At 34.3% G+C, this 14,973-nt stretch overlaps 1 protein-coding gene across 1 annotated transcript; it reads right to left on the minus strand.

Moving 5' to 3' along the window:
• Window positions 1-4,115: 4,115 nt before the first annotated feature.
• LOC145577987 (protein FAR1-RELATED SEQUENCE 5-like) lies at window positions 4,116-5,001 on the minus strand. The gene is made up of 3 exons (XM_081635399.1): window positions 4,463-5,001; window positions 4,271-4,367; window positions 4,116-4,223 (listed from the first exon to the last, which is right to left on the minus strand). The coding sequence occupies exons 1-3, from the start codon at window positions 4,999-5,001 to the stop codon at window positions 4,116-4,118; spliced, it is 744 nt and encodes a 247-aa protein (XP_081491525.1).
• Window positions 5,002-14,973: the final 9,972 nt, after the last annotated feature.

Raw genomic sequence — 14,973 nt, forward strand, 5'->3', positions numbered from 1 at the left:
CCGGTTGCATTACCAACTCCAACATTAGTGTCTCTAGTGTTGTCCAGAAACATCTTATTTGCATCTAGCTCGGTTGGTTTTGTAGAATAGCCTAATCTTATTTGTAATGGTTCTGTAGAATAGCCTAATCTTATTTGTAAATTGCCACAAAAAAAAAAAAAAAAAAAAAAAAAAATCTCAGCTCCACCTTCACAATTTTAATTGAGAATTGATTAATTGATGTCACTAAACTAATTATAGAGTTCTTTTCTATTATACTATAATTAACCACAAGTTAGTTGGCCTGGGGTGGCATACGCTGACTTGAGAATTGAGTATTACGTTGGGTTTAGTTCTTTTCTATTATGGCTCAAAAATTTTAATTGAGAATTGATTAATTGATGTCACTAAACCCAAAAATAATGTGATTAATTGATGTCACTAAACTAATTATAAAGTTCTTTTCTATTATAGTATAGAGTAATGGAATTTCATTTAGATACCAAGAGGATGTCAAAGTTTGCAAGCACACTAAAGTTTCAGGAACGATGGATAGAAACTTTTATAACTAATGATAGTAGTAATGTTGAGCAGGTATCTTGATATTTATGTACTCCCTCCGTCTCCGGAAGAACGACCCATTTGGGTTGATTACGCGGGTATTAAGAAAGTTAAATAAAAAGAAGTAAAAGTATATTGAAAAGATAAATTTACATGGGGTTTGTAAAAAAATAGAGAGAGAAAGTAATAAAATTACGTGGAAAATCAAATTTTTATATGGGGAACCTAATTTTGCACAAATATTATTGCAAATTGGTGGGTGTTTTAATGCAAATGGGTCATTCTTTTTGGGACTAAAATTAGGTCAAATGGGTCGTTCTTTTGGGAACGGAGGAAATAATTAAGAAATGTGTTAAGAAGAGTAGAAATATGATTAATGTTATATGTATTTTTATAGTTTTATGTGCCATTAAATGATGACTATGGAAAACATTGGTTTCTATTGGTTATTGATTTTATTGAAAGGAAAAATTATATTTTGGATTCACTTGGCATTAACGATGAACGTCGTAAAATTATTTCGGAGTTGGTAAGTAAATCTTATTAATTAGAAATTAGTCTATATGTCCTTAATAAGTTAATTTTGTTGACTATAATTTTATTACGTGGTTGATGTTACAGTTTCTCAAGACTCCACATGTATATTGAGAATCATCCTCAGTTGGGGCGAATATTTGAAGAGTGTGTAAATTTTGATGTAGATATTCAAACAACACCGTTGCAACCAAAGGGGTATGGAGTATTATTGTAATGTTAAAATTTTACTTTCATTTTACGATCAATTCTTAATCAAATTTATATATGTTTCCATACTTTATGTAGAGTTGATTGTGGCATGTACATCTTAAAGTATGTTGAAGCTGAAAATAAATCAGATTGGTCAAAAATATTCTTTACGGTAAAGTTGAATTAGAATGATTTATAACTTACACATATAATAGAGTGATAGATACAAGGTTGAGTTTTTTTTTTTTTTTTTTTTTTTTTTTTTTTTTTTTTTTTGTGCAGACGGCATCCATGGGAATTGAACGACTTAAGTATTTGGCAAAACTCATCACTAGCGAATATAATGAAGCTACACTACTTAAGCGTGCTATTTTGGAGGATGCAACCATTGATCTCAAGCAGCTATCTTGATTTATCTGATGTATTGTTGTCTTATTGTTGAATGGTGTTATTCAATAATTATCACTTTCTTTTTTTTACATTAATAATAAAACTGTTTATTTAGAACTATATGAAGCCTTTGTGATTCTTCAGCAACCATTTTTTATTTTATATAAAGCTAGGATTATGTTGCTTAGATTATGTTAACATGTAAAAGAGCTATATTGCCTATATATAAAACGGAAGAAAGCAATAAGCATATACGTACATTCTTATGCTTATGTCACTCCAAAAGTCATCATATTTGTTTGCATGCTCATATTTGGATGCATACTCTACTTTAAAAATGTTTTTTTTTTATTATTATTATTATTATTATTATTATTATTTTTGACAAAGGATAAATAAATTCTTTAAATATATGGTTTAGAGTGAAGATAAAACCACGAGTTGGTGTTTTCTAACAATACTTGATAACCTTGGAAACTTACGGTCATGATGAGGTTTTTTTTTTTTTGAGTTTGCCCCACCTGGTTTATCAGAACTTAGCTCCGACTACATCTGGATCTGATCGGGTTGCATACCTTGGCTAATGGTGGGTGAGCCTCCTAACATAATATGCATAATATGAGTAAAAAGTTAAACATTCTACCAATATAACATGCACAAACATTAGAAAAGTAGTCTAATAATTCATCAAATTTGATTAAAAAAAAAAACAAACTTTATTGTTAAAGTCTACATGTAGACCCAATTGATTAATCATAAACCATCTAAATATAATTAAATTTCAAAAAATTATCATTTTAAAAAGAACAAATTATTTATTCGAAATAAATTCAAAATCCCTTGGGCTATGATTTCATTCTGCAAACGCTACCAATCCTGATTTGGCTTCCAGTCAAAAGTTGTTGGATCATCTTCCATATTTTCCAATTCATAACTATATGAGCTCTGCACCAAAAAAAAATATTTGGTGAAAATTAGCATCTAACTACATCATGATAATGTAATGACCAAAAACTGTTTTGGTTTTGATAACTTACCTCTGAAACATCACCCTCTTCATATGTATTTGGCATGTGAGTCATAGCTACATCGGATAAACTTAACATGCTACTTGAATTCATATATGTAGAAACCTTACTTGGAGATCTTTTAGGAGTTTTATTCAAATCAAATTTAGACTCATTTTGTGAATCATGTGCTTCGGATGGAGGTGATTCTGAAACCCGAGCCTTTTTCTTTTTTTGTCCTCGTCCATTTTCAACAACTATCGGATCACCAATCCCAATTTTTTGGTTAACTTTTCTCCCTACTTCTGCTTCATTATTTCCTTTAGCATCAACACTTTCATCGTTTAATTCTACACCTTTCTTCGCATAAATTGTCCATTGTTTCATGATACATCCTCTTGGTAACTCTTTTACATTTTCATATTTAAGCACAACAAACATATGTCTACAAGGATATCCAACCGACTCTAATTTCATACAACAACAATACATGGTATCAAGAGTGTTGTCTTTTATGACTAGATACCAATAGTCTTCATACTCTACATGTTGTAACCAAAAAAATTTACGATCGTGGTCATAAAAGATTTTCTTGTAAAGAATTTCAATGCATGTTTTTTTAAACTCAACAACACACCCTTGCAACACGACTGTTCATTTGTTGTTTTATACTCTTGATGACTTTTCTCCCACCTTAAAGTATCTAACTCTTGCATATAATACTCAACAAATCTATACAACATTACCTTTTTATCCAACATTCTTTTTACTATCTATGTACTCCCTCGCAACGTTGGGTACTCCTCATCCCTGCAAATCATAATGTAAAATAAAATTAATTCTATTGAAAGTACAATGCCACAAATACATAACAAGAAAAAGCAATGACTAACCTGCAAAACAATATCCTCGCAAGTATGCTTCTGCCCATTTTTCTTTATCTTCATATAATTCTGTTGCCCACTTCTTAGCTTTAAACCCGTGAAATTTAATTAACTCTTTTCAAGCTTTTTCAAAATCATCAGGCGTCCGACACTTGCAAACACACTTTAAAAACCCCTTTGCAAATTTTTTTTCCACCATTTACTTTCACATTCCTTATAAGGTGCCATAAGCATAATCTATGTCTTGCATCCGATAGTACTTGTTTAATAGCATTTGCCATAGCTTTGTCACCATCCGTAATGACAGTTAGTGGTTTATAACCATCTCCCGCTTCAATCATTTGTTCTAGAACCCAAGTAAAAGTATCTTGTTTTTCATGAACCACTAACGCACAACCAAAGGGCACTGTGTTTTGATGGTGATTAACACCAACCAAAACTACAAATGGCTTGTTGTATGCATTACACTTATAAGTGGTGTCAAATGTAAGTACATGACCAAAATTCTTGTAATCTTACTTGATATACCATCACTCCAGAATAATTTTTCTAAATTTCCATTTTCATCTTAAGTATAGTTCACATAGAAGGAAGGATCATTAGCTTTCTTTCCAAATAAAAATTTTGCCATTACTGTTTCAGCATCACCATATTCTACTTCTTGTCGTTTAATTCTCTGAATGTAGTTATACAAATCCTTTGTTAAAAATGGAACATTATCACGAGAACAAAGTTTTGCATTATTCTGTTAGGAGCAATTCCTAATTTGTGCATAGATTTAATCTTAATTTTATCTGCTTCGGGTATTCCCCTAAAGGACCTAAAAAACAATCATCACATAGATATTACCACAATATAATAATAAGCATTTATATATAGAAAAGCATTGCTCAAGTATAATATATAAACATTTACCTGATATACGGTACTTGTTTTGGGTGTACCATTGGGTGGTTATGCTCTCCATTAAATTTCCCAACTTTCCAAAACTTGTATTCTTCAATAAACTTGAATTGAATAAATGCTGAACATCCAAATCTACTCAATGGTTTAGGGGAACGTTTTCTATCCGGTAAAACTATCCACTTTTCATGCCTATGACCCTCTATACGACACACTAACTTCTTTGAGATTACATGTCCATATTTTCTACTCTTAGTTGTTGCATCTTTTCGTACTCCGAAACCTTTGACTTTTGCATATGTATAATAAAATTCAATACAATCTTCTAACGACTTCCACCTAAGCATATCCATATCATCTTCATTATACTCTTCTAAGTTTTTCCCAATCTTGTCCCATATTTGCTCATTAATAAAGTAGTCAATTGTATTTTCTTCATGTATTTCGAATTGATTTTCTATTGTATTAGTTTCACTATCAAACTTAGCATTATCAGCATTATCATCAATTTCTCCTTGTGTGTTAACGTCATTTATTTCTTGATCGTCCATTGTGAGCAATCGATACAATATTGATTGACTTTGGTGCTATATTTATGAAGGAAAAAAAATTAATAGTTAAATATCTATCTACTTTCATTAAATGTTACATCAGTCAACTACATCAATAATACATTCATATGTATTTAATTGAAAACTATATTTGGGTGCATCAAATAATGTACATATATAGAGTTTGATAGATGGAATAACAGCTTAATTGGGTTTGAGCGTACGCCTATACAAATCTCAATTAAGAATATTATACTTCTCTCCATTGATGTAATCCATGCCAAATAGTAACTAACTAGTTTTTTGCCCGGGCGATGCCACGGGGTCATTCTTTGTAAATAAAAAAAATATAACAAAATAAAGTAAAATAAATTGGTGGTTTAATAAAAAAAAAAAATATATCATTTGTTAATTTTTGTAAATATAATTGAACATCATAATTCATTATTTAATATGCAGTAGCGTAAAGGTTATATCAAATCAGTTTGTTTTATTTGTTAAAGGAAATTTTATTTCAGCTATATATCATAAAAAAATTCTTAAAAGTAACATATTTCGTGGTTAAAAGAAAAAACCTTAATTTAAAATTTGGGTTACATATTTTAAATTCTTAACTATAACCTATATGAATTAAGGTTGAGTAACTAAAAGAAATGAAATTAATATTATAATCATATTGTTGTTAAAATATACACATATAAGTGGGCAATTTTAATTTTAGAATTTTTGAACATGAATAACTCTTTTTAATACAACTTTATTGTCAAAAGATTTGTTGTTGGAGTGGTGGTTAAAGTATAGATTTAATGAAGATGAAATTATGGGTTCAAATATTAATACTAACAAATTATAATTTTTTGGGTGGAAACATTGGTGATTAGTAATAGTAGCTGACATGACAACACGTGGCGAGATTTGACAACATGTGGCAAGATAACAATGCTTGCCATTGAGTTTTAATATATATATTGATAAGCAGTACATCAAACAATTATTAATTACAAATCAAGTAGCAACTAAGCAGCCCATCAAAACAACAATAATCCATGTGATCCATACTTTAACTCATCACAATTTTGATAATTAAATTAAAATCAATAATTAGGGCACAATTAACTCACCATAAATTCATAAGCATGCAAAAGAACCGTAATTCAGTCGCTGCACGGTTCCTCTCTCGGCGTTGGCAACCTGCAGTGGTAGAGTCAGCGTCGGCTGACGGAGCTCACTCGGTGGCGAGATGGAGTTGATGCGGTGCCGAGTTGAAGTTGAGAAGAGGGAGTGTCGAGCTTTTCTTTTTTAGTTTTCTTCTCAGAATAGGTTTTTGAGTAGGAGTAAATTTTTTTTTTTTTTTTTTTTTAAAACAAAAACGTTTTTATGAAATTTTTTTCAATTGAAAGATTTAATGACAAATTATTTAAAAAGGAAATCCCTTGTTTTAAGTTGTTGGCGCCTTGGCGGCAATATTTTGAAAAAGATTCCCTTGTTTACTTGAAAAATTATTTTGGTAGCTATGTTTTCATATTTCTTGATTTATATATATATATTAAGGGCCAGTTTTCATTTATTGAACTGAGTTGAATTGAATTGAACTAAATGAAGTTGAATTGAACGGAACTAAACTGAACTGAATTGAATTGAGCTAAACTGAATTGTTTATGAGAGAAGAAAATTAGGAACTGAACTGAACTCAACTGAAGTGAGCTGAACTGACTGAACTTAACTAAAATTATGCCGAAGAGAACAACCCCTAAGTGAAATAAAATAAATAGATTCTACAAATATTTTTTTTATATTGTTTTTCACATGAAGTCACCTTTTTCGTGTTAACGATTGGATTTAACTTAACCATGATTTTATTCTTGTCTATAATCACAAAATTATGTCAAAATAGAGCTTGTGTGAATATTGTAAAAAGTCAAATATGTCATTTAATTTAAAATAGAGAAACTAGGAAAAATAGATGTAATAGATAAGACAAGTAGAAATGTGTCACATAGATGGAGTACCGATTTTACAATATAAGGAACTAAAAAACACCATCTATTCTTAAACAATTGAGTAATTAACACAATAAAACTTTACACATGTTAATGCACTATTTTGTCTTTATTTTTATATAGTTAAACATTAATATAAATTTAAAAAAAAAAAGCCATATTATGAAACTTTATATCAATATCTATGTAACAACACATCTCACAAAAAAATGTCTTAATTACGTTAATAAAAAAATAGTTACAGTTACATATATAAAAAGTGAATAAATTCAACAAGTTAGCTAGTCTAGGACGTAAGTGATAGTTTTCATCAACTTTTTATTATTTTTAGTAATTTTAAAAGTCAACATTATGCATTGGAAACCATGCTCAACGTAAATAGATAAGTATTTACGCAATTGGGGAAATGCTCAATTAAATTATGGGTAATGCTATATGTAGCCCTAAGGGCTATATATAAGGATTAAATATACGCTTGGAAATTGTATAAAATTAGAAATTCATGACAAAACACGCGTAAATCAGTGTAATTAGTGTTTATATTTTCATGATTTCTTAACTTTTTACGATTTTCAAGTGTAAATTTAATGCTTATATGTAGCCCTAAGGGCTATGTATAGCATTTTCCTTAAATTATTTACCTTGCCTCAAATTATTTTCCTTTTTAATTCATATTTTGTAAATGACATGACATAGAATTAATAAAATTGAGTTTACAAGAATGAGTAATTATAACTTGGCGGATCTAATAAATTGATAAGGATTCAAAATTGATAAGTATTTTTGTATATAAAGTAGGTCTACAAATAATCTAAATAGATTGTATGATGTAAAATAAATCAAACAAGTATTGAGAAGGATTCAAAATTGATAAGTATTTTTTTATATATAAAGTAATCCTACGAGTAATCATAAGAGGTTGTATGACGAGAAATAAATAAAAAAATTTAAAAATATGAGAAGGAAAAAAAATATGGTGAGCACAAAGATTTGATCCCTAAACTACTAATTAAAGTGATAAGACAATTCACCATCTTAGCTAAAGTCATTGTGTTTAAGAAATTCAAAAAATAAATAATATATTTAATTAAATGTATTAGTGGTACATTACGGTACGTTGCTTTAGTGGTACATAGCGGTACACGTCATTTACTATAGAATTTTCGCTTTTTATATTTTTACCCTTTTGTTTGACAAAGGACTAAACAAAATCATGCTTTTGTTTGGTGAGCCAAATCTATCTATATCTAGGATAACATATGTTAATGCTATGTGTCACATTTATTTATTACTTAGTGCCACATGTGCGCCATGTGTATCCTATGTGTATTACCCTTCTCTCACTGCATTGAATCATAGAAATTTATAGTTAATTTGAAAAACTCTTTATTGGTGTAACTTTAATTCTCTATAATAATATTTAGCTTGCTTGAAAAACTCTTCATCTTTGTCAAAAAAAAAAAAAAAAAAAAAAAAATTAAAATTTTCACTCTTCATATGTATGTATAACCTCTACATTTAAATTTGTCATATTCTATACATAAATTAATGAATGATAATATAGATTAATTATTGTATTTCTCACTCACTTATTAATATTGTTCAACATTAATCTTTTTTTGTTAATTTTGATCAAGGTTATAAATTTACGATGTATCGGGACATCGCCCGGGCCAATAACTAGTTAGTAATAAAAACAACAGCAATATTATTATTGTTTCATTTCTAGCTAGTTTTTATTGTTTGTTTTGTTGGGGCGTGCCTCTTATTAACAAAAAATAAAAAATTTGCATTGATTAGAATAGAATTTGAAAAGATTAAGGAATGTGGCAGCTAGTTTGTAATTAATGATAATTAACAACAACAAAGACAGAAAAACGAGACAAGGAGAAGTTATTGTGGAAACTCGAGAACCGGGAGAAAAATCCACCAATCCACTATGGAGTAATACTTTGATGAAGAATAATGTAAATTACAAGCTTTCAATTCACCATGAAAGCTCCTACCCCAATCTCACCATCTCAAACACTCAAACCCTAAGTGTTTGGGTTTACATTGAGACTCTCTCTCTCTCTACATCTTTCCCTTCATCATATTATTCTCTAACATTGAAAAAACATGAGTATGTATAGTGTACATGCCTAACCCTTACCCTGTGCAGCATGTGCGGCCACACAGGGCCCAAATTCGTTTGGGCCTCAAATGTAAAAATGTATAACTAATATATACTGCAATTATTATGAATGCATGCTAACTTTAGCCTAGTGGTTTAGTGAACTCAAGCTTGTTGTGGGAAAGTCAGTGGTTCAATTTCCACTACCAGGTACCAACCTTTCCCAAAAAAAAAAAAAAAAAAAAAAAAGCGTTCACACTAACAGCTTTAATGTTCACTATTTTTGGTAAAACGTAATCAACGTGTAACACCCCCAAATTACTCTCCAATAATACTTATTATAAAACATGATTTAGAGAGTAACTTCGGGATATTACCGCCACGTGATTACGTAAGGCTTAACAGAGACTTTCAGCGGAAGAAAAGTACTTGTCATTTAATAATAATATTAGTTTTGAAACACTTTCAAAGTAACTACAACACTGATACTATGTTTACTAAATTAAATTAGGTGATCACCGCTCATCGTTTCCCAATGCAGCATATAATTCACGTTGTCTGATCACCATCACCTATCTACTCATCATTAATAATAAGTAGGGCCAAGCCAAAACAAAAAGAGAAATACGTATTACCAAAATGCTAAATGTTTCGGGGTTTTTTGGAATCCCTTGGGATACTGGTCACGCTTCTACCGGCAACGAGACTCGGACACCTGCAAAGCACAAATATTCCGGTGACGGAATATTCGCCTCCGATGGTTAAGTTAGTAACCTGAAAACGGAAAGGTTAGAGAGAGAAAATAGAGAGATGTTGGAGCTATTTAATGCTCTATTTGCTGTTATGTCTTAATCCACCCCTCCCATCATAAATGATTTGATTGGCGGCGCAATCAAGTAGCGACACGTATCTAGGGGTCAATACTGTTTTGTGGCTTTCTCGGGATTTGGGCCTCCTGATGTAAGGAGGCCCTTTTCTCTTATTTCAGGTGCTCTTCTTGAGCTTGCCACGCGTCATCTTCCCATAGGGATACGTGTCACCCTTTGATTGGGCCACGTGTCACTACGGGATTGGACCACGTGTAGGGGGTATTTTTACCCTAAACATTTGCCCCTTAGAGGGGGTGACTCGTACGCTACGGGTCACCTCCTCTGATTTTCTACTCATCTTAATACGTCCGAGTATGTGGGAATAGAACCTATAGTGGAATAGGCGGACGAATCTGTCCGCCCATTGAAGGGATGGCCGCCTTGGGCTGAATGACATATCCTGTCCATCTGTAATCCTTCTAATGGACGTTTGAGTCTGGGAATTAGGCGGACGGAATATGGCGCATGAATTTTTGGAGGAGAGTTCGGACGCCCGACTTCTTAGGATGGCAGTTTTAAATCTACTGACGTGGCCGTTTATTTGGACGTGCCGTTACCCGTCCGTCTCTTTTCCCGTCCAAATTAACAGAACCACCTTTTTAACATTTTGAATTTCTAGGTTAACTTTTTCAAAAAGTAACCGTTCGAATTCTTGGGCGGGAAAGATGGATTTACCATTTTTCCCCCATAAATTTGGCCTATAAATAGAAGAGGTTTGACCTTATTTTGGCACTTTGGAACTTTAAGATTTTTAGAGAGAAGTCAGAGCTTTTAGAGAGAGAAAGTGACTTCTTCCCTGAATCTTCAAGATCTCCGCCGTACGATTGAACTTTCCGATCAAAGTTTGAGTTTTCCGGCCAACTTTCAAGACTTTAAAGTACTTCCAGAGTTTTCTACAAGTAAAGAGGTAGGCCGATTGTTCTTCTTACTTTTCTTTTTTACTTGCCTTAGTTTATCTTTTTGTTTAAACCTAGCTCAACACTCGGCTTCGTCCGTTTCTCCTCATGAGGCCGACCGTTCGCTTGGGACTGAGGAGTCTAGAGTGGACGGAGACGAGCTGTCTCCTTCATAGAGTGGGTCCATTTCTAGTGCGTACCAACTCTCATCCACCTATTCTTCTCTGTCCCTGCAGTCGAAAATGGCCCGTACGATGCAAACGTACGATAGAGATGCTGCTAGAAACCCGGACGACAGTCTGGTACATCCAAGGGTCCCTTATGACCTGAACAACACGAACACCCAGAATGAGACTACCACTAATACGGCCTCAACTAGTGGCACTGGGTGCTTGACGGTCGAAGTGACCGTTTCTTTTGAAGAACGCCAAAGAGCACAAGGCGTTTCTTCCCCTAGGGGTCCGTCCGGGCAAACTCTTGAACTAAGGTTCCCCCAATATGCCAACTCGGTCATGGACCTGGTCGAGTTTCTATCTCAGGAGAGGCCTCCTTCCTCTTCCAGGGCAGACGCGGCTGGACCGTCCGTCCTAATCCCTGATCAACCCCATCTCCAACATAGCAGGCCGGATAGGCCTAGGACAGGCATTGTCATTACTGAACCGTCCGACTTGCCACCTCGTAGTGCCCTTTCAACGGGAAATCAGGCGGCCGCTGCAAGAGATAAGGGCAAGGGTCCTTTGTCGCCTGATGGCGTGGTGATGGCTGGAGGCAGCCAGGGCTCCAGAAGCAGGAGCTCGGCCAAGGCCGCTGACTTGGACAGAGTTTTGTCCTCAGAATTTGGAGCTGCTCCTCACCCCGGTGAAGAGGAAGCGGAGAACGAATCAGAGGGTGAGGCGGTGGAAGAAGAGGCCGTCGCCAACATTGACACCTTCAAGGACCCGTACGCCTGTGCGGTGGGTAGCATGGCCTTGGGCTACCTGAATGATGAATTGGACGAATACAAGGAATTCCTCTAACTGGGTGAGGGGTTTGAGCTGGTGGCACCCAAAAAATCTCTTTCTCTGGCCGCCTGGGAAGATAAGCGGCCGCATCGTAGAACCTTCAGCGTCTATCGTGCCGTTCTGGACGTGAATCCGACGACGAAGTTGGTCTATGATGTGGACGATAGGGGCAAGTCGTCCCCGGTAAAATCGACCGGCCCTGTCTTGACTCCGCCCGTCTAGAGGGTCAAGAAATCTGATTGGCAAGCGGGTGCCAGTCAGTCGGCTGAAGAGTAACCTGGCCGAACGAATGAAGGGGAGGAAGAACCCTGCCCACCTCCTCCATTCACCTTCAACCTTCTTTCTCCTCCTAGCTTCTCAAACGGCTGGTCAAAGTTTTATATTTCCCTTTGTTTTCTTGCAAGCCTCTTTTTTGCTCAATTTAACACCACTTGTGGCCGTGCGCAGATATTGGGGAGGAGATGAATATGAAGCTGCCCAGCCAGTCACTTACTGGCGCGGACATGAAGGCCATGAGAGAAGCCATGGCCATGGCCAGGGCCGTCCCCCAGGAACCGTGGGACAAGCTGAGGGGGATCAACGAGGGCTTCCTCGGCCCCATGATAAAATGTAGCGTCGAGGTAGCCTTTTATGATTCTTTGCCAATTTAGATTTCATACTTAGAACATATTTCTTAATTTGTTTTTGCTAACTACTCTTCGTTCGGGTGCAGCTCTTCCTCAGGCTCAACACCTTCCTAGATTGGAAGGAGAAAGAGAACGAGCGGCTAAAACAGGCCTGGGATGAAGTCAGGCGGGCGGAGGACGCCGTCACGGGAACGACCGCCATCCGGAGGGTTCACTTGGAAACCCAAATCACCGCGCTGTCCGACAAAGCGGCGCGACAAGCTGATGAGTCTATTTTATATATATTTATATTCCCCGTCTCATGGTCATATTTGTACTTATTTGAGCTCTGAGGAGCTATTTTTATTACTAATATACGTTTTCTAGTGTTTTTGTAGAGTTGATATTATTTTGCAGGTTTTTGCAGAATTATGACAATCCCCGAGATTATTAACTACTACAAAGACATAAGAATCGGATTATATTTTATAACCGTATATTTAAAGCCCAAGACTGAGTTAAAGAAATTTAATTTGGTGATTAAGGGCTCGGTTTTAGGATGAGAAAGGTCCTCATTGTTGTTACAGATCGACGGATCAAGATAATGGAGAACATAAATTTTAGTCAAGACAACCCAAGTAACAAACCCAAGAATCAATGAAGTTGATCTCGCTGCCCAGCCGACCGGGCCCAATCGAAAACGCTCCACTGATGCTTAACTTCATTAGTGGGCTTCGCTGATAATTAAACATATTAGATCTTTTTGTAAAGTCGGTGGACTTTGTTTGATTAGGTGGGAATTTGTTATAAAAGGGGAATAGTAGTACGTAGGTAAGGGGGTCAGTTTTATTACTTTTGTTTAGTATTAGCTGTAGTTTAGTTTTCCGCATCTTTTATTTAATTTATTAGCTTTCATTATTCTAGTTAATGTTTTAGATTTTGTGTTAAGAGCAGCTTTTAGATTAGTTAACTTTTGGTTTATAGTTTTCCCTTACCTTCAGTTTTAGAGATTACTATTGCTTTGTTATTTCAATTATTGGTTTATTTCACAAGTTCAGATTTTCGTCACTTGATTTCGGTAGTATTTTTCGCATCTTAATTTTATGCTTAATTTTAATTGCTTTCTTATTAGTTTTATAATTATTGTTTTAATTATGCTTTATTTAATTATTTTGATTAGTTTAGTTTTAATTATGCACGAGTAGGGTTTGTGGGGATCTATAAATAATATGAAGGGGTAATTTATTATTGTTAATTGTCAATGCTTATTAATTTTCTATTGATTGATTTAGTGTTATGCAATTAGATTAGCGCTGGTTTAATTGTATTAGTTATGCAATATTGATTTGAGATTTGAAAGATGAGAATTGATGTTTAGGCTTAGTTTCAATAGGCAGGTTAATTTATAAATGGTTAAGTCAAGATTTGAGAGATGTGATTTAATACTGATAGATTAGTTCTGTGATTATAATACGTAGCGAAAGCCCTTTATAATCTGGTTAATTTTTGCATTGATAATTGATTGTTATGTTTTATCCCGGAGTATTAATTATTGGTGAACCTATACCCTAGACTTTTATTTATTGATTTCTCCCTACTTTATTTATCCTTAGTTTAATTCGTCATATCTATAATTTAGTTACTTGATAATTTAGATTATAATAATTTATTAGAAATAAAAGAACATTGTTTCCATGTGGATTCGACCCTACTTCCCTATCTATTTTAGTTAGTGGTTTTAGGAATTACTTTTGATTAGGTGATACAACTTTAGCCTGTCAAAATTTGGCGCCGTTGCCGTGGAAACGGTTTTATTTTATTTCCAATCGTTTTTGTAGTCTAAATTATTTTCTCCCGTCTCAGAGAACGCAAGTTCTTGAGACAAATTTCTCATATTTGTTTGTTCAGTTCTGTGTTTATGCCCAGGGGTTCTAGATCAGGTTACATTCCATTCGATCCTGAAATCGAACGATCTTTTCATAGACAGAAGAATCTTTACAGACAGGTACGAGCTACTTACGAGGGTAATACACCTTTAGAACCCCCATCTGATTCTAGCGATTCATAAGTTTCTTTAGAATCAGAATCAGAGATGGCGAATCCACCACCACCTCCACCTTGCAAGCTCAGCGATTATTCGTAGCCGTCCCTGACGGATTTTCCACATCTTACTCCTACTCCAGCTCTTGATGGAGTGCAATTCGAGATCAAGCCCCAGTTTATCACGATGATCTAAAGAAAGCAATTCAGTGGAGCTAAGGGTGAAGACCCTAATCTTCACATTGCAGATTTCTGTCAGTATTTCAATACTATTAGGCAAGCCGGGGTCACACAAGACCAAATCAGGGATATTCTTTTTCCTTTTTCTTTGTGTGGTAAAGCTAAACTGTGGTATAATGGATTGAATAGAACTGCACTTGGTATTACTGACTAGGAAACTCTTGCTTTGAATTTCTAAAATAAATATTACCCTGCTGAGAGGACAGCT

This window comes from Chenopodium album, chromosome 14 (assembly GCF_948465745.1).
Source record: "Chenopodium album chromosome 14, dcCheAlbu1.1, whole genome shotgun sequence".
Classification (NCBI taxonomy): Eukaryota; Viridiplantae; Streptophyta; class Magnoliopsida; order Caryophyllales; family Amaranthaceae; genus Chenopodium; species Chenopodium album.

Coding starts and splice junctions, on each gene's coding strand:
- LOC145577987 (XM_081635399.1), bottom strand. CDS start 5,001: ATGGACGATCAAGAAATAAATGACGTTAACACACAAGGAGAAATTGAT. Junction 4,368..4,462: donor AAACAAGTACCGTATATCAG/GTAAATGTTTAT, acceptor ATTGTTTTTTAG/GTCCTTTAGGGGAATACCCG. Junction 4,224..4,270: donor TAATGCAAAACTTTGTTCTC/GTGATAATGTTC, acceptor AACTACATTCAG/AGAATTAAACGACAAGAAGT.